Below are 17,189 nucleotides of genomic sequence, written 5' to 3' on the forward strand. Positions count from 1 at the left end.
GGATTTGCTACCTAGGTACTCACGATGCTACCTAGTCCGCCGCAAGACAGCTTCGTGGAAGCACGGGCGTTCTTTTGATGCCAGGAATCTGAGGAAGCCGCGTCGTGGACAGCGCGTCGCATTACGGACTCCTCATTGGTCAGATATGCACCAAACCACTCACCCACTTAAATTCCCTTTCAGCATCAGAACATGTGGATCAACCTATGATGTTACTATTTATAACTTGTAAACAGTTTCCTAGCGAAGCTGAAAAGTGTTTGTTCGCAGACTATACTCGGGTCGTTTCCTCAAGCAGTGAAGCTGAACAAATCCTGTAATTATCTATCTACTCCAGACTGCGCGCCATGGCTCCATCAAGGCCAATGTCTGAATTGAGGACCGCCAAATACTAACGCCAGGTAGCAGACAACCAAAGCCGAAGAACATTAGAGAAGTGCGAAAATACCATACAGTATCAGCGCAACGACAAGACAAATCACTCCAGCTCAAACCTCCCTTCCGTTCCCTACTCTTGCCCCTTCGGCGCCCTAAACCCCAACCCAGGAATACTACTCCTCAGCGCCAAGCTACTGCACACCACACTGACAGAGCTCAATGCCATCGCCAAACTGGCCCAAACAGGATCCAGCCTGATGTGTCCTCCACTCCCCGTCCGGAGCGGATAGAGCACGCCGGCAGCGACCGGCATCGCAATGACATTGTAGACAAGCGCCCAGCCAAAGTTGAACCAGACACGGCGAAACACGGTACGCGAGAGGTCGATCAGCGTAAGCAACGAAATCAGGTTCGAGTTCACAAGCACGAAGGAAGCAGAAGAGATGGCAATGTCCGAGCCGGAGCCGATGGCGATGCCTACGTCTGCTGCTGTGAGAGCGGGTGAGTCGTTGATGCCATCGCCCACCATGGCGATGGTTGCTCGCTTGGGCACTCGCCTTCTAAGGCCGAAGAGGGAGCGCCGCTGAGGCTTGGTGAGGGAGCGCTGGAGGTACTTGATCTTTTCTGCTTTCTGGTCTGGCAGGACCCCTGCGATGATGTTGGTGCTTGGTATACCGACCTGAGCGCCGACCGCACGGGCGGTGAGCTCGTTGTCGCCGGAGAGGATCCAGACGTTGATGCCGCGGCGGTGGAGGGCGGAGACTGTGGAAGCGGCTTCTGGGCGGAGAGGATCCGCGATGGCAAATATGAAGGCAAGCTTGAATCGTGGAGAAGACTCCGGAGCCAGATCGGCTGAGATTCCGAAGGCCAGTAGCACAACAGATTTCCCTTGAGTCTTCCATGTGTGCAGATATTCCGCACATGCTTCACTGATGTGGACGTCGTAATCCGCCATCAGGGCCTCGTTGCCCACGATGACATCAACACTCGAGCTCGAGGATGAGTAAACCTTGAAAGTTCCCTTCATTCCCTTGCCGGGCAGTTCTTCAATGTTTGTAGTCTCAGCCTCGGCTACTTCGTGCGACGTGCAGAAAGCAACGATTCCTTTGGCAATAGGGTGCCCGCTGTTTTCTTCTAGCTTCTTCGCCAACCCAAGAACGTCGTACTCAGCTGCCGCGTCGACCACCTTGAAATCCGTGACTGCGGGGTCCCCGCCCTGCGTCAGAGTACCAGTCTTGTCGAACACAACGCAATCGAGCGAGCTGGCTTCCTGGAAAGCCTCACCGCCGCCTTTGACCAAGATGCCGTGACGAGCAGCCAAGCCACCACCAACGAACAGAGCTGTCGGTGCAGCGAGGCCTATGCCGCAAGGACACGCAATAACGAAGACAGCTATGGCGAACCGCAGCGACCAGAGCGGCCATCCACCAGACATCGAATCGCGATAATCTTCTGGTAAAGCTCCGGATACCCCAAGCGACAACCATAGCACCCAAGTCAACATGGCAACGGCAACCACGAAAGGCACAAAATGTGCAGTGATAATGTCCGCCACTCGTTCTACTGGTGCCCTCCTTGTTTGACCTTCACGTACCACTTTGATGATCTGATCGAGCATGGAGGTACCGAAGATGCTGAATATGCGGATTGTGATCGGCCCGCCTTTGTTGACGGTGCCAGAATAGACGGTGTCCCCAGGCGCTTTACTCACTGGACGTGACTCACCGGTCAAGCTTGACTCGTCGAACTTGGACTCTCCTGACAGTACGACACCATCGAAAGGGGGCGAGCTACCATTCGGAACTCGGACAATGTCGTCGATTTCGAGAAGGTCAATAGATATCTTCTGGTCGTCGACTCCATCCGCGGCAACCAATGTCGCCTCAGTAGGTCTGAGGTTTCCCAAAGAGGTCACCGCATCGCCTGTCTTTGCCTTGCTGTATGCTTCTAGGAAGCGACCAATGAGTAGGAACATCGTCAGGAAGACGACGGAGTCGAAGTAGTACGAGCCCTCCATTGCATGGCGATTTCCCGCTGCAGCTATTGCGAGCTCGGTGATCGAGGCAAAGTATGCGATTGATGTTCCGAAAGACATCAGCATGTTCATGCTGCCGAACCGATAAAATCTCTGAGCTAGAGGTGTCGGGCTCCCTCGTCTCCACAAAGCGCGCATCTCCCTTAGAGCTCGACGATGGAAGGTGTCTGCAGCGAAGAAGTAGACCGGAGTGGACAAGATGAAGAGCGCCCATTCGGATCGGGTAATGCCGCTGATCCAGAGAGGCTGTTCCATGAAATGCCGGATCGGGTTGCTTGGCTTGACAAGATCCATCCAGACGATGCCGATGATGAAGGTAGGAATGGCGACTACGACAGACAGCGCAAGGCGAAGAAGAATGCGCCGCCGCTCACGGGTGTGCATTTGGCGGGCCCGCTCTTCCATAGTAGGCGGGTGGTGAACTGATGGCTCCAAGGCAGGATCGGTGGCTGTGATTGCGGCTATGATGTGCCTGATAGTTAAGATGGCTGGTTGTGGGGAGTAACGGAGCTTCAGAATTGGATCCTTGATTGCTGGCGCCTTCTCAACAGTGATACCTTTCTCCGAAAGATGCTTGAGGCTGCTCATGATGCGTTCAGGGCAGTGCTCGCAGTACATTCCGGATATGCGGATTGCTACAGATCTATCCGTCTTCTCTTCGTTGCCTTGTCCAACGTTGATGATTGTATCTAGGTTTGCTTCGTAACCCATATCCTCGATGGTATTCGTGATAGTGTTCAGATTGTGCCTGCCCTTGAAGACGATGGTACCACCATGGGATATCAGGTTAATACCGACGCTTTCAATCCAGCCGTGTTGCTTCAGAGCTTCTGTGATGGCGGTCGAGCAGGCACTACATGTCATACCTCCAATGGCATAAGACGCCCGCCAAACGTCGCGGTTGGTTGCTGAGAGGGGGCTGGTGCTCTGGTCAAGTGCTTTAACCTGGACCAAGGCCGCATCGAATCCAGCTTCCTGGATGGCGTCGACAACCTCTTGAGTGTGTTGCTTCCCGCTGAAGACAATGGTAGCACTGTGGGTGAGCAACGATACGTTGACTGATCGCACCCAAGGCTGCTGCTCCAAAGCCCAGGTGATGCTAGCCACGCAAGCGGCGCATGTCATCCCCGTTATTGACACGTCGGCTTCATATTCAGAGGATTCCGATGCCGTGTCAACGACAACAAAGTTGTCTTCCATGAGACTGGACGGTGGTGAATCGATAGTCGTTTTTACAGCCTCCGGTAACTTCTCCTGGGACGCGAAGCAGCGAACGGAGGAGAGCGCCAGACTGGAATAATCTTGCAAAAGCCGAGTGTCATCTTTCTCTCCGGCACTGGAACGACACAGCCTACACTGCTCGATGTGTTTCTGCCTCTTCTTCATGTCATCGGTTTGAGAGGTCGTGGCACCTCTCCAGCAGTCACGCCAGCGGCGAACAGCTTGCTCGAGGCTATCTTCCCATTCGGTATCGTGATGTCGTGGCTGTTCAGTATCGACCGCCTCGATGTCGTCCGAAGAGTCCACAGACGTGCTGTGTACCTCAAATCCAGCAAAGTTGAAGGCCTCAACGATAGCTGCTACGGGTAATGCGGAATTGTGCCGGACTATAACGGAATGCGAGATTATGGAATGTGACACCAAGTTGGGTCTCGGATCGAGAGCCGACAGGGCGCCTTCGATATTTTGAATGCATGACGGACAGTGGAGGTTCGACACAAACAGAGTCAAGCTCGAGATCGAAGATTCTGAGCTGGAGGGAGAATGATCGATGAGACTCGAAGACATCGTAGACTATCCAGAAGCTTGTCTTGATATGACGAGGGCAAAAGCGCAAATGGCTGTAAAAGCGGACTCACAGTTGTCGCACGAAGCTTGGGAAACCTACATCTTTATGCAATCAAGCAAGGCAGACCGCAGAAAAAGCGCAATGACTCTGATTTGGCTGCAGAACTTTCTAGCCATGCAGTACTCAGTCAAGGTGGTGATGGAAGGGATGCTTGGCAGCCGCACAAAGCGCGCAACTCGCCACTCTGGAGCTGATTGGCTCGCGCAAAGTGCTCAATGACAATTACGGAGCTGCGAACCGTATCGCATCGCCAGCTACAGGAGAAGAAACATCAATGATCATGACGGCGGTCTTGGTCATCAGATGTTCTAAGCTCTCTACTGTCTAGAATCCATGGCTGTTAAATTCATGCCTAAATGGTCTCAAGCTTCCCGCATCCAGATGGACGGTAATGCAGGTAAATCGTCCTCTGTCGGGTGTGATATTGCTCATAAACGCATGATTAGTCTCACATATTGAATTTATCAGCAACACGCCTGTTCTCTTAGGATCATCAAGTGGGCAATGTAATCTTCATACCTCATTGTAGCTTTACTGTTACGAAGTAGAGCCATGAGCCCAAGAATCCGCTGCAACAGATCGCATAAGCACCAGCCGTTCCCCTCTCGTTGAGCGTAGGAACTGTGGTGGTAATGAAGATCTACTCAAACAGTAGACGCCTAAAGCCTTATCCAACGTGATAAATGGTCGGCCTCTGAGTCTGCCCTGGGAAGGAGATCGCCGGCCAGCGATCTCAGGGTCAAATGATGCCGATAAACTTGCAAGTCTTCAGCGCTCATGCTCGCGCCTCATACTGAAGTGCCACGATGGTCGAGCCTTGGAGAGCTTTGCTCCGGCTGCTCTTTGCTTTGGCAGAGCTTGACCAATAGATTGGCGAGCGAATCAGCCGCCGAGCAAACTCACAGCAAGGTGGATCATTCTCCGAGCGATGTTGTATGTATGCCTGGCTGGTCAACATCTTGTAAGTATGATGGTCGACCCTTTTGTTGCCCAATGCCACATCGCCACTCAGAGTTCTCGGCGTCGGATGTGTTCTTCTGACGGCCGGATTCAATCACGCGAAATCTTGGCTTCCTTCATCTCAACCAACTTCGTTCTCTTTCTCCCATCTCAAATGCTGGGCAATAGCCTTCTCGGTCTCAAGTTCCGCTTCCAAAGTAGCGACGCGGAGCTCGAGTTCAGCGATCCTGGCTTCTTTAGCCTTTATCGCAAGCCGGGAAATCTCGCGTCCCTTTGCGATGCCTTGAGTTTTCAGAGAATGCATGGTAAAGAGCCGTTCCAGCGACTGTGTGGTTTCTTGCTTCAATATTGCGTTGCTCTCATTGAGCAGCTTGAACACATCTGTGGCAAGCTGGCCCTCAGAGCTCTCTCGTGCTGGCGTGTCCAGAAACCGAGATGGAGTCGGCGTGGTGTAAGGTGACGAAGTAGCATTGTTTTCAGACCTAGAACCAACGCCATTGGCGATCGCTGGCTCCGACGACGGCGTGAACAATGTCTTTCTTGGGCCCGTGGTTATGGGCGTGGGAAGCCCGCTTGCCTCATCAGTTACCCACGGAAGCTTCCGTTTCCCAGGCGTCGAATACGCATCCACCTTCTGAGTCTTCCGTGGAGTCTCAGGTGGTGGCATGATGCTCGTATCTGAGTGGCCGTCATCCTCGTGTCCGGTAAGTGGCCATGGAAATGCATCGTCGTCCCCGAACTCATCCTCCTCTCTTGACCGCTTCCTGCTGATTGTGCCATTACCTGCTTGCAACGAATACACTGGCGGGGGTGTAATAGGCCTAGTAGCACCTGGCACAGGGTTTGGCGCGGGATGAGGTTCGTCTCTCGAATTGCTTAGGACCGCTGCTACTTCGCGGGGTTTGGCGTCTTCGTTCCATAGGAAGAAGCTGCATCCTTTGCCTTTGCCCTTTTGGCAGGTATAGACTGGTCGCTATTTTAGCGCTTTATACGTGAAGTCAGGGAGATGTACTTACACCAGCGGCCGTTGTTCGGGCCTTCCTTCTTCACCTTGAAGTGTGTTGCCGGTAGAGGAGGGTCGCATTCGCCTGGCCTCTGTTAGCAAAGTCTAGACTGGTCGTATGTGTCCTCATACAATGCCAGCCACCATCTGAGAAGACTCCTCTCGGCTTGGATCGCGATGCGCCGTTGAAGTTCCCGCGAGCTGCGCTTCCTGCTCCCCGTTCGGTGCGGGCGCGAAACATCCCGTGACTTGGCATCGCGGAAGTGATTACGGATATTCTGAGACGCTTTAATGAGAGATGTGATAGAAGAGCATGAGAGAGAGACGCAATGCCTGAAAGACTTCACATGGCGCAGACTGTTCAACAAGGCTTCATGTGAGATGGCTGGGCGAGGCTGATATCAAAGCGGCTGGAACCGAGAAAGAACCGGGCGTCTAAAGTCCGCTCGAACTTGGGTTTCCTTAGAGAAGAATCCGTATCAGAGCTCCTTCACATACGAATCGGTTACCCGAGAATGCGATGCTACGTAGACAGAAGGTTACTCTCGAGTAAAACCGCGTTCAGACTGAGATCTCCCCGCGCAAGCTGGTCCCACTAGCGGCCCACCTTTTGCCGGCCTTGGCAACGCCTTTCCCACGCCATCCGTTCTCCGAATCATCTTTATCACCACTACAAAAATGTTTCAAGAACCACGAGATAGGCCAAACAGCCCTGCTCAAGGTGACACGCGGAGAGGAGGTCACCAAAGGGGTAGAAGCAGAAGCCGAGGAGACTACCGCGGCACCAGAGGCCGCGCGAACTATAACAACCGCGCTTCACCAGCATATCCTCAGAATGTGCCCACGATCCAGCAAGTCGCACCAGGCGCTTTCGTATCCATAGTCCTCAAGATGGACCAGGCCACTGGCCGGGAGGTGCAAGGCACGGTCTCCGAAGTCCTTACGAATGGCAACCATCCGCGGGGCATCAAGGTGCGGTTAAGGGACGGACGTGTGGGGAGGGTGCAGAGGATGGTCCATCAGGAGGAGGCAGCAGCTGGAGAGGCGGGCTTGAGTAATCTGAGCAGAAACGGAGAGCCTGCTTATTCCACAGGAGTGATGGGAGCTAGACCCTCGCGCTTCACGGCACGATATTCTGATGCGCGAGATGAGTGGCATCCTGACGCGCCTGAGAGACACACCCTTAGCTTGGGAGATTACCTCAAGCCGGGCTCAAGAAGGTTGGATGAGGAGGATCAAGGCTATGACAGGCATACAAGTCAGCCGGCTCGCATGGAGGATGCGAATTTAGTCTCAACGACTATATGTCCACTGTGTAACACTTTCGAGGGCGACGAGACTGCTGTGGCGCACCACATCGAGTCGCACTTTGCCGACTAGCGGCCAGACTGAACGACCGGATCTTCCCACCCAGAACACTACGTGAGCTCATGCGTGCCGCATCGCTCTCATGACCAAGCTGGCCCTGTGCCATCTGCCATGCTTCCTACCGCATCTCTTGCGGCAGTGCCAGATGCGATGGACGTCGCTGAATCCTTCTTGCCCCTCTGCCGCAGCCCTAAAACCGGCGTGCAGCTCTTCAACCGTCCAGAATCCCACTCTCCTTCAGACTCCTAAATAGCTCCGGTTCCAAGAACTTGCTGATCGTCACGTCCTCCGCCAGGCCCTTCCTCCTCCTTGTCTTGAGTACAAAATCCCTCGCAGTAGCTTGCGCAGACGCCGGCTCAAGCGGGCGAAGCTTGATGTCTTTGTCCAGCGGATCACCGGGAACGATGGACCACCTGTCGAAAACAAGGGACACGGTTGCTTGGCCCTGAGTATGGATCTGCAGTGCTCCGTCAGCATATAGCTTTGGCACATGTGCAGAAGGAAGCTTACCCTAAGATCTGTCTCAAAACCAAACGAGTCAATGACAGGTATTAACCCCTTAACACTGTACAACGGCGTCCCAGCAATCGGCCCATCCTGCAGCACGTGCCCTCTCCTCCTCGCCAGCACCGTGTACAGCGAGCTCACCGCATCCGCAGGACCAATCATGCTGCACTCGTACACCGGCTCCATGAGCCTCGGGCTCGCCATCAGAAAACTCGAGTACGCGGCCCTCCTCGCTGTTGGGATGATCTGCCCGCCACCCCTTAGTATCGGTTCCGGCGCCAGACTCACATCCATGATGCGGAATTTAGTGTTCCGAATCGGCTCCTCGCACAGCGGACCCTCTCTAGTCGCCCAGCTGAACCCCTGTTTGATGCTGTCCCTGACGGACTTTAGCAGTTTCTGATCTACATCACTCGGCAGCGTGTCGTTCTGCAGAATATTGGGACCCATATCATCCGGTCCGAACGCCCAGATGTTCCTGGAGGCCAGCAAGTCATAGCCGTAGTTCTCCTCGAAGAACTTGCCCACCTTCCGCACCGGATCCTTGATGTTGACCTTGCCGGCCTCGATGTCCTCCGCGATGCCCGGGTCCAGCGGTTCGGCAACCATGGTCAACTTGTTTTTCTTGTTCGGCGTCAGGGCATAGCATTTTATCGCGCTCGTCTCAACCACCGTCTCGCAGAACCTGGTCACGGGGTCGGAGACCTTGATCTCCATTTCGGCGTAGAGACGACGGAGGTCGTGCAGCACGCAGTCCATATAGAGCTCCCCAGTGCCAAGAACAACGTGCTCGCCCGACTCCTCGACCTTCGTCGTCACGAGCGGGTAAGATTTGTTGATCTTGCGCAGCCCGTCCAGCATCTTCGGGAGCTCAGATGGGTTGATTGGCTCGACTGCGACCTTGAAAACGCTCTCGAAGAAGTGCTTGACCGGCCTAAAGATGTACGCGTCTTCGCCATTAGGCAGCTTCGGCGCGACGAGCGTGGCGGTCTTGACAATGGAGTTATCCACACCCGACATCAGGACCCAGTTCCCAGCCGGGACGCCGCTGACAGGGATGTTGTAGCGCGAGTTGCCGATGAAGGTGTTGTCGATGACGGCGGACACCATGTCCTCTTCGTCCTCGAGCGTGTAGCCCTCGCCTAGGACGCGAACGGCGTCGCCGGGCCGCGCGGTGCCGCTCATGACGCGGCCGAGGGCGTGGAAGGCTTTTGCGTCGGTGGTGTTGAAGAGCTTGGTGATGTGGACGATGAGTGGGCCATCTTGATCGCAGGATGACATTGCGGTGGCGGTTGTCGTGTCGAGGGGGCCGGCGTAGTAGCGCTCGAGCAATCGCTGGGCACCAGAGAGAGGCGAGGGGATGTGCTCGACTACCATGTCCACGAAGCCGTGTGCTGGACCGAAGAACTGTCCGCATACTAGCTTCAGGAGGTCTTTCGCATCGATTTTGTACTGTGACGGCTTGAGATGGATGCCCAGCGTAGCCAATGTATCCTTGAGGTCCTCTGGGCTCTCGCTGATTGTGTGCGAGTACAGCTTGTAAATCGGCTCAAGAACGAAGTTGACAAATGATCGCTTCGACCCGTCTTCCATGGCCTTTCGCGTGAATTTGCGACTTCGCGGATTGAAGAAGATGTCGCCCCATAGCCGCAAAGCAAAATCATCAGCATTGACTTTTTCGTAGCTGTCCGCGTACATCTTTGCAAATGATTGTAAGGTGAAACACCACCCCATGCTTGTACAAGCAAACGCGACGTTGCCTTTCTCAGGACTCACACGCCGCCTCTCGCCTCGCCCGGGTATGGTGTTTTCTATCACCGTATTGACCTCCTCGATGACATGTTTGAGCTTGAAGTAGGCGTCTGCTGGCGGAAGCTTAAGTTCCAGTATTAACCGATCCATTTTGTTGACCACCAGAACCAGCGGTAAGTCTTCTAGTATGGCGTGCTTAATGATCTGCTCAGTGTTCACCTGAACACCTTCGACAACATCGACAACAAGAACCACACCGTCAACAAGCCGTAGTGATGAGGCGACCTCGTCGACGAAGTTCACATGTCCGGGTGTGTCTATGATGTTGAACAGATGCGATTTGCCCTTTGTCCCCTGCAAGACCAGGCTCATCGGCGATGCCTTGATCGACAGCCCCCTTTCCCGCTCCAGCACATGCACATCCGTATACCGCAGCTGCTCGTCCCGCTTCCTGCCTGTCTTCTTCTCCAGCCGGTCCTGGATATCATGTGTCTCCAGAACTAGCATATCCATGAACGCTGTCTTGCCATGGTGCAGATGCCCAGCGACCGCCACATTCCGTATCTGCTCGGGCAAGTTCATCAGATCCGTCATGAACTCCCGCTTAAAGAACACCGGCGGCAGGTCGGCCTCCTGGACTGTGAACTTCTTCTGCACCACGGGCGCTATAATGGGTTGCGACAGCGACTGCGTATCCTCCTCTTGCACCAATGTCTCCACATCCGGCCCGTATACTTGTTGCGCTGTGGGATAGTATTGCTTGTCCTCGTGCAGTACTACAGCATTGGAGGGTCCATCGGCGTCCACCTCCATGAGCTGCTGGTCCCGTGCTTCCTCCTCATCCTCGTCTATCGGCTGGTCATCGTAGACGTACGCGTCTGCTGCCTGCACGCCATGGTCCGACTCTTCCTCGGACTCGGCCTCGCCTATGAAGTTTCCGAACTCGTCGTAGAGGTCGTCCATGGTGGGTCCTGTTTCTCGGTAGAGTTTGAGGAGTTGAGATGGCTACGCGACGGGGTTAGAGGTGTAGGAACTGCTACGAAGGCGGAGCGGCGAGCTATTGCAGTCTATCAAACGCGCTTCGAGCCTTGGAGCCTGGAGAAACTTTGTCGCGCCAGGACGGGATGTCCCGGCGCCACAGTGGCGCCCGAAGCGATCAGCGCGAGCCGGCCGTTAGAGGCGGATGCAGGGACAAAGTGTGGCTGCGTAGCTTTTCGACACCGCCCTCTCAACAAACCCGAGCTGATATTTGCATACATAAAACTAACATCGACCGCACTGTCTTCTTTTCCACTCCTCATTGACTGTCCAATACCACACGAGTCGAGAGAAACACCGCTAGAATGCCAGAGCTACCGCCTGTATACATCGTCTCGGCGGCCCGCACGCCTGTGGGCATGTTCCAAGGGTAAGCAGGGAGCCGTACCAGTATTTGGGACAGGGCAGCTTGAGCTCACCAACAACACAGCTCTCTGGCGAGCTTGAGCGCTATACAGCTGGGCTCGCATGTTATCAAAGGTAATGCCCCATCAATCGAGCTTCTCTACCTTCCTTCGAAGCGTTTGAGCTAATTGAACCCTGCAGCTGCCGTTGAACGCGCCGGCGTTAAGCCCGAAGACGTCGAAGAAGTCTTCTTTGGCAACGTCCTTTCGGCCAAGTATGCCTCGATATACACCCCCATATCACAGCAACACCTCTCCTAACTCTTTCCCAGTCTTGGCCAGAACCCCGCCCGCCAGTGCGCCCTCGGCGCCGGCCTCGGAGAATCCACAGTCGCAACCACCGTAAACAAGGTCTGCGCCTCCTCAATCAAGGCCATCATCCTAGGCGCCCAAACCATCATTACAGGCAATGCCTCCATCGTGGTGGCAGGCGGGACCGAGTCTATGTCAAATGCGCCGCACTACCTGCCCAACATGCGGACGGGCGCCAAGTTCGGCAATCAAACACTCGTGGACGGCGTGCTCAAGGACGGGCTGACGGACGTGTACAAGAACGAACACATGGGGCTGCAAGGCGAGGAGTGTGCTAGGGATCATGGGTTCAATCGGGAGCAGCAGGACGACTACTGTATTAGGAGCTACAAGAAGGCGCAATGGGCGCAGCAGAGTGGGTGGTTTGGGGAGGAGATCGCGAAAGTCACGATTCCCGGGGCTAGGGGGAAGCCGGATACTGTTGTTGAGCACGATGACGAGCCGAAGAACGTACGTTTGCGTGCCTTCCTGGCTCATCTTTCTTCGGTCTAGAGGAGAGCAGCGGACTAACACCTCCCACAGTTCAATGAATCCAAAACCCGCAGCCTCCGCCCCGCCTTCCAGCCGAAAGACGGCACCGTCACCGCCGCAAACGCCTCCCCGCTCTCCGACGGCGCCGCAGCCCTTGTACTGGTGTCAGAGGAGAAGCTCAAGGAACTCGGTCTCAAACCTCTAGCCAAAATCCGCGGCTGGGGCGACGCAGCTCAGAACCCCTCGAAATTCACCACCGCGCCCGCGCTCGCGATCCCCAAGGCACTGAAGCACGCAGGCGTGAAGCAGGAAGAGGTCGATGCGTTTGAGATCAATGAAGCCTTTAGCGTTGTCGCGCTGGCCAATATGAAGCTACTGGGATTGGAGGAGGAGAAGGTTAATTTGCATGGTGGAGCTGTTGCGCTGGGACATCCGCTCGGAGGCAGTGGGGCTAGGATTGTGACGACGTTGCTGGGCGTGCTGAGGGAGAAGAAGGGGAAGATCGGATGTGCGGGGATTTGTAACGGGGGTGGAGGGGCGAGCGCGCTGGTTGTGGAGATGGTGCGGTAGGATGTTAATGGTGCAACTGGAGACGGTTAGGAGAGCGGGTTAATCTGGTGCTGTAAGTCCTGTATAGTGCGTTTCAATGCATGAAGCGTTGCAGTCATCCACGTACAAAAGTCACATGTTAATTGATTTTCTGGAATACAATGAATTTCTCATGCGCTCACCGCCATTCCACGTCCCCACATTTCGTCTTGCGTCGCACGGTTACATGAAACGCGGCGACTGGGTGTCCGCAATCGCGGTATCCTAACCGCTGCTTACACGTCTACGGTCGCGATCGGAAACATGACACGACTCGGACGTCCGCGCGGGCATGACGGAAGACAGTGAGAGCGTGACTGAGGTGAGATTTTTTCGACTCGATCATGCCCTCGGTGTTCACTGCAGCCAAAGTGTAGCTCGTGAGTATGCGTTGGCAGTCCTCACTCACCGTCATGTCTTCGTCAGGACGCATTGGAATTGCCATATTGGTTTGCAACCCTGAGCAGGGGCAGATATTGGCAACGGTCTCGCGCTCGTCCGCTGTCAGATCACGCCTGCAGCAGGTATGGATGAGAACACCGGGTTCTGGGGTTGGTAATGGCCATGTGTTCGTCCGCAGCTAAGCTTATCTCGCGCAGTAGATGGGCCGCTCTCCCTGCAGACGAAGGAGCCCAAGCTTAGTAAACATCTCTTTGTCTCCAGTAATACGCCGTCTCAGAAGAAGCCCTATCAAAACGAAGGTCCCATCCTGGATAGGTAAAGCGAAAACTTCGTCTCGTGATGGGTCTACCGCCTCGTCCAAGCCGAACGTGCCTTCGTAGACAAATTGTATGTCTTCGTTTTCAGCCGTAACACGATCAGTCGGAAATGTTCCGCGTCCAGTGTTAGAGAAATTGAGACGTGTGCCAGGGCCGTCCCGGGCGTGAACATATGTAGCTGCTAAAAGCCGGCCTCGCAGACGGATCCAACCGTCACTCACTTGGCCAGTCTCGTCGGCGCCAGTGGTAGTGACGGCTGCGTCCTCGATAGTGGCTAATAGCTTCCCGACCTGCGCCCGCAAAAGCCTGCAAATCCAGCCAGGCAGCCTTCCCCCTCCACCCGCGTGACGCCGAGCTCGAGATCATAGAGATCGAGCCCAAGCCCGCCTTCCTGCACAACATCCTCCCGCGCCTGCAGTGGTCCGCCCTCGTTACGCTGTGCGCGGGGCTAAGGGTTGCGGAGTTGCCGGGGGAGGCGCCGGAGGTTGGTGTGCTGGATGAGGAAGAAGATGGGAAGATGAAGGCGGAACTGCATAGGCTGTTGCTGGAGACGACGGTGAAGGAGGGGGCGCTGATATGTGGGAATTGTGGGCATGAGTATAGGATTAAGGAGGGGATTGCGAATTTCTTACTGCCGAGTCATTTGGTGTGAAGAGGTGGGCAGTTTACGTGAATAAGATCTCTCTGCAAGGCACTTCTGGAAATCTTCCAGAGGCGGTAGATGGGGTGAGCCAGCATGCACCGCGGCGACGCGGATCATGAGCCATGAAAAACGCATAGGCAGTCATATTGATCTGCTTTGCTAGCGACGCAATTGTTGCTTCGAGGAAAGTCACGTTTACGAGGGTGAAGATGGCGGGGGCAACCGCAACGAGCCGTGCCGGAAACTCAGACAATCGGCACGGAAGGTGCGTTGCTTGGTGGGCAGCTGAAACTAGATGAACGTTTACCAAGCGGTAGAAGGGAGACAGGGTGTTCTAAAGCGTGGGGGAAACTGATGGGTAAGCGACCTACCACAGAGGTTTAAGCGCTTGGCTACTTGAACCTGATCTGTTATAAGTGCAAGAAGCCTGTTTGCGCCTCCTGCAAGCGCTTCGAGTTCTTGGACATAAAGGATCCGGGCCGCCGCGGACATGGCGAAATTGCTGATACGGAGCTTGTCCCGTACTTCCGTATGACGGTTGCATACTGGCGGCTGATTAAGTCACAGGTATAGAGGTTCTGCGTAATGCGCTGGTCTCTACAAGAGCCCCTCCAATGCTAGAGTGGAACGTTGAAGCATGAACAAAAGCAATGAGGAGCTGTGTGAAGTCCTAATCAGAAATATATGGGACCATCTCGACACGCAATTGAAACATGAATACAGAGACAACAGCCAGGAAAGGGCTTGGTAGAGAGCTACCCCCTCGAGGGAGGCTGAAGGAGCTGAAAGGCAGCCAAGTCATGGAGCTAGGATGCACGACCTCCCCGCTAGACTCCGTATATGCCTAGCCTTGGCGCATATCTACGAGTCTGGAAATAGGTACACGAGCCACTCGCGATTGCCTTCTTTGGGGGGTTGTTTGCGAGGCGTCTTGGATGTTGTGGCCTCTGGGATGGTTACCACAAGGGTACGAGGCTGGAGGTCAAGCCCGCATCCTCACGCGAGAAGTGCTCAGCAGTGTCTTAGGGTCTGATATATTACACGACCCCCCTGCACTCCAACGCTACATTGTCGATCTCAAGACGGATACCCGACCTTGTAGAAGCAACATCTTCTTGAAAGTGAGTGGCTATTCAACTTTGAGTGTTCTCAATGCATCATGAATTGTTGGAACCGCATGAAACCACAGGAGCTGAACCAAAGCACAGCTTATACAATTCAGAGGCTATATATCTCAAGAATAACATCACTATACTGCTGCTCCAAGAAGATAGATCATGCCCCACTGTTCCTCCTTTTCGCAGTCCACTCCATGAAGTATCCAACGTCCTTCACAATCGCACCTGGCACACCCAACTTCTGCAACCACATCGGCAGCCAGCCCTTAGCGTCGCTCGCAGTCGCCATAATCCACGATATATTACCGTCCTCTGTAGTCGCCCTTTCAATGCTCACATACTGTCCCAGCACTACCCTCTTCCGCTGTACTGCCGAGTCACCGTCACGGCGATTTCTAGCATTGCTATAGAGCACGCCGTTGGATGGGTTTTGGGGCAGCTGGGTGAGATCGACCGGCAATTGTACTACTACGAATGAGGATTTCGAGGTCCGGGCGTGGACAGCCAAGACGGGAAAGACGCGGTTGTACAGCGGAAAGGGCATGTGGTGATGCATCTCGTATACTACGTATATATCAGCATCATATTCACTTCTTGGAATGCTGTGTCATGAACATCTACACGAGGCTGGAAGTGACCTACTGCTCATGCTAGCCTCCTCATACCCATTTTCCTTCAGCCAGTTACGGCCACTATCAGCGAGCTCTTGCTCCCAGTCTACAACCTTGTGAGCGTCAAGGACATTCGGCGTATACTCCATCTCATGGTTCATGTGATCAGCCCTCAGCCCGCTATCGAACTCAGCCCAGTCTGCGGTCCCTTTCTCGCGACGGTTGGCATGAGTGCTACGACGCGCGAACCATGCTTCTTTTTTAACACTGCGTCTGCTGCTGGACAGCTCGGAAGGCTTGATTGTGCGCGATAGCTGATAAACCGTGGCTGTCGCAGGTGGTGAGGTTTTTTCGCCCCATGCGCTGAAGGTCCCGAGGAGAGTATTATCGTCGACGAATGCAATGGCTTGGTCAAGGACTGCTTTTATGAAGGTGGTGAGATCAGGAGCGTCACTGGAGCGCTGTGCGTCACGGAAGGCGGGATGGTATGGAAACTCGCTGATGCTCAAGGGGTACAGTCGAACGAGGTTGTCCACTGGCGTGCGCGGCATGATGGACAGAAGTAGGATTACCAAAACGAAGTCCAGATGATAGCATAACTTCGACAAAACCTGAACGGCGAGCCGTCTACGAGCGCTCTGAGGGGCGAGTGTCTCGAAGTAAATACATCGTGGTCATTCCCCGACGAATGTTCTAGCATCCTCCATCCAAGAAGCGCAGTCCACATGATGCCGAGTGTAAGATTGAGACATGTGGGCAGGATGTTGTTGATGGCGCGGTAATCGTGAGATCCATCATGGATGATGCCCCCGCATGACTAAGCACCAAGACAGTACTCCACCTGAGCAGGCACGTCATCGCCAAAAATACCCCGACTCCAACCATGAACATCACCCTTCGACACGAGTTGGAAGTTTTTCTGAATTAATGCCAGCTCATATATGTATTTAATTAGTATTAGAAACACACTTTAGGATCTACACTCTGCTAAGCAGACTATTCTTCATTATGTTTACCCTGTGGTAACGGGTTGATTTTTCATGCTCATAAGCCTGGAGTCGGCGTTATTTTGGCCACGACGTGGCAGGCTGGGCGACGTGACAGCTGTGTCCGCTGCGAGATCCTTGACTCACCGAACTCGGTTCAACGTCGGCCAGAGTGAGGAATATTACACGGATGCCGGGGTAGACGCATGTATGAACGACTGGGAGCGTTCATTCGGACTACTTCTATCCACTACGCTGCACGTAGATCTTCTGAACCCAGAGCTGCTAGGTACTGTAGCCAGGTGAAAGGGAAACGGGAAAAGAACGAGCTTGGCACGGAGCTTGTTCCATGAATTGACACTTCCTGCAGGAGCATCAGCTCTGGACATGGAAGCGAAGCATTCTGATATTGCATTATTGTGACTTCGCCGCTATCAATTGAGCACC

General features: G+C 54.4%; 7 protein-coding genes across 7 annotated transcripts; 3 read left to right on the plus strand and 4 right to left on the minus strand.

Annotated features, from left to right (window-relative positions):
- Nucleotides 1-508: 508 nt before the first annotated feature.
- On the minus strand, nt 509-4,201 carry W97_03420 (uncharacterized protein; the record flags this gene model as incomplete). The annotated part of the gene is made up of 1 exon (XM_007781317.1): nt 509-4,201. The coding sequence occupies one exon, from the start codon at nt 4,199-4,201 to the stop codon at nt 509-511; it is 3,693 nt and encodes a 1,230-aa protein (XP_007779507.1).
- Nucleotides 4,202-5,343: 1,142 nt separating this feature from the next.
- W97_03421 (uncharacterized protein) lies at nt 5,344-6,481 on the minus strand (the record flags this gene model as incomplete). The annotated part of the gene is made up of 3 exons (XM_007781318.1): nt 5,344-6,188; nt 6,239-6,310; nt 6,358-6,481. The coding sequence occupies 3 exons, from the start codon at nt 6,479-6,481 to the stop codon at nt 5,344-5,346; spliced, it is 1,041 nt and encodes a 346-aa protein (XP_007779508.1).
- Nucleotides 6,482-6,903: 422 nt separating this feature from the next.
- W97_03422 (uncharacterized protein) lies at nt 6,904-7,605 on the plus strand (the record flags this gene model as incomplete). Its single annotated transcript, XM_007781319.1, has 1 exon — nt 6,904-7,605. The coding sequence occupies one exon, from the start codon at nt 6,904-6,906 to the stop codon at nt 7,603-7,605; it is 702 nt and encodes a 233-aa protein (XP_007779509.1).
- A 199-nt stretch (nt 7,606-7,804) lies between these two features.
- On the minus strand, nt 7,805-10,815 carry W97_03423 (elongation factor EF-2; the record flags this gene model as incomplete). Its single annotated transcript, XM_007781320.1, has 2 exons — nt 7,805-8,050; nt 8,104-10,815. 2 exons carry the CDS (start codon nt 10,813-10,815, stop codon nt 7,805-7,807), a joined length of 2,958 nt encoding a protein of 985 aa, XP_007779510.1.
- Nucleotides 10,816-11,195: 380 nt separating this feature from the next.
- On the plus strand, nt 11,196-12,647 carry W97_03424 (acetyl-CoA C-acetyltransferase; the record flags this gene model as incomplete). Its single annotated transcript, XM_007781321.1, has 5 exons — nt 11,196-11,260; nt 11,321-11,370; nt 11,437-11,509; nt 11,567-12,056; nt 12,129-12,647. 5 exons carry the CDS (start codon nt 11,196-11,198, stop codon nt 12,645-12,647), a joined length of 1,197 nt encoding a protein of 398 aa, XP_007779511.1.
- A 310-nt stretch (nt 12,648-12,957) lies between these two features.
- Nucleotides 12,958-14,036, plus strand: W97_03425 (uncharacterized protein; the record flags this gene model as incomplete). Its single annotated transcript, XM_007781322.1, has 2 exons — nt 12,958-12,987; nt 13,656-14,036. The coding sequence occupies 2 exons, from the start codon at nt 12,958-12,960 to the stop codon at nt 14,034-14,036; spliced, it is 411 nt and encodes a 136-aa protein (XP_007779512.1).
- Nucleotides 14,037-15,302: 1,266 nt separating this feature from the next.
- On the minus strand, nt 15,303-16,307 carry W97_03426 (uncharacterized protein; the record flags this gene model as incomplete). Its single annotated transcript, XM_007781323.1, has 2 exons — nt 15,303-15,709; nt 15,788-16,307. The coding sequence occupies 2 exons, from the start codon at nt 16,305-16,307 to the stop codon at nt 15,303-15,305; spliced, it is 927 nt and encodes a 308-aa protein (XP_007779513.1).
- Between the last annotated feature and the right edge of the window lie 882 nt (nt 16,308-17,189).

This window comes from Coniosporium apollinis (assembly GCF_000281105.1).
Source record: "Coniosporium apollinis CBS 100218 chromosome Unknown supercont1.14, whole genome shotgun sequence".
NCBI lineage: Eukaryota > Fungi > Ascomycota > Dothideomycetes > Coniosporium > Coniosporium apollinis.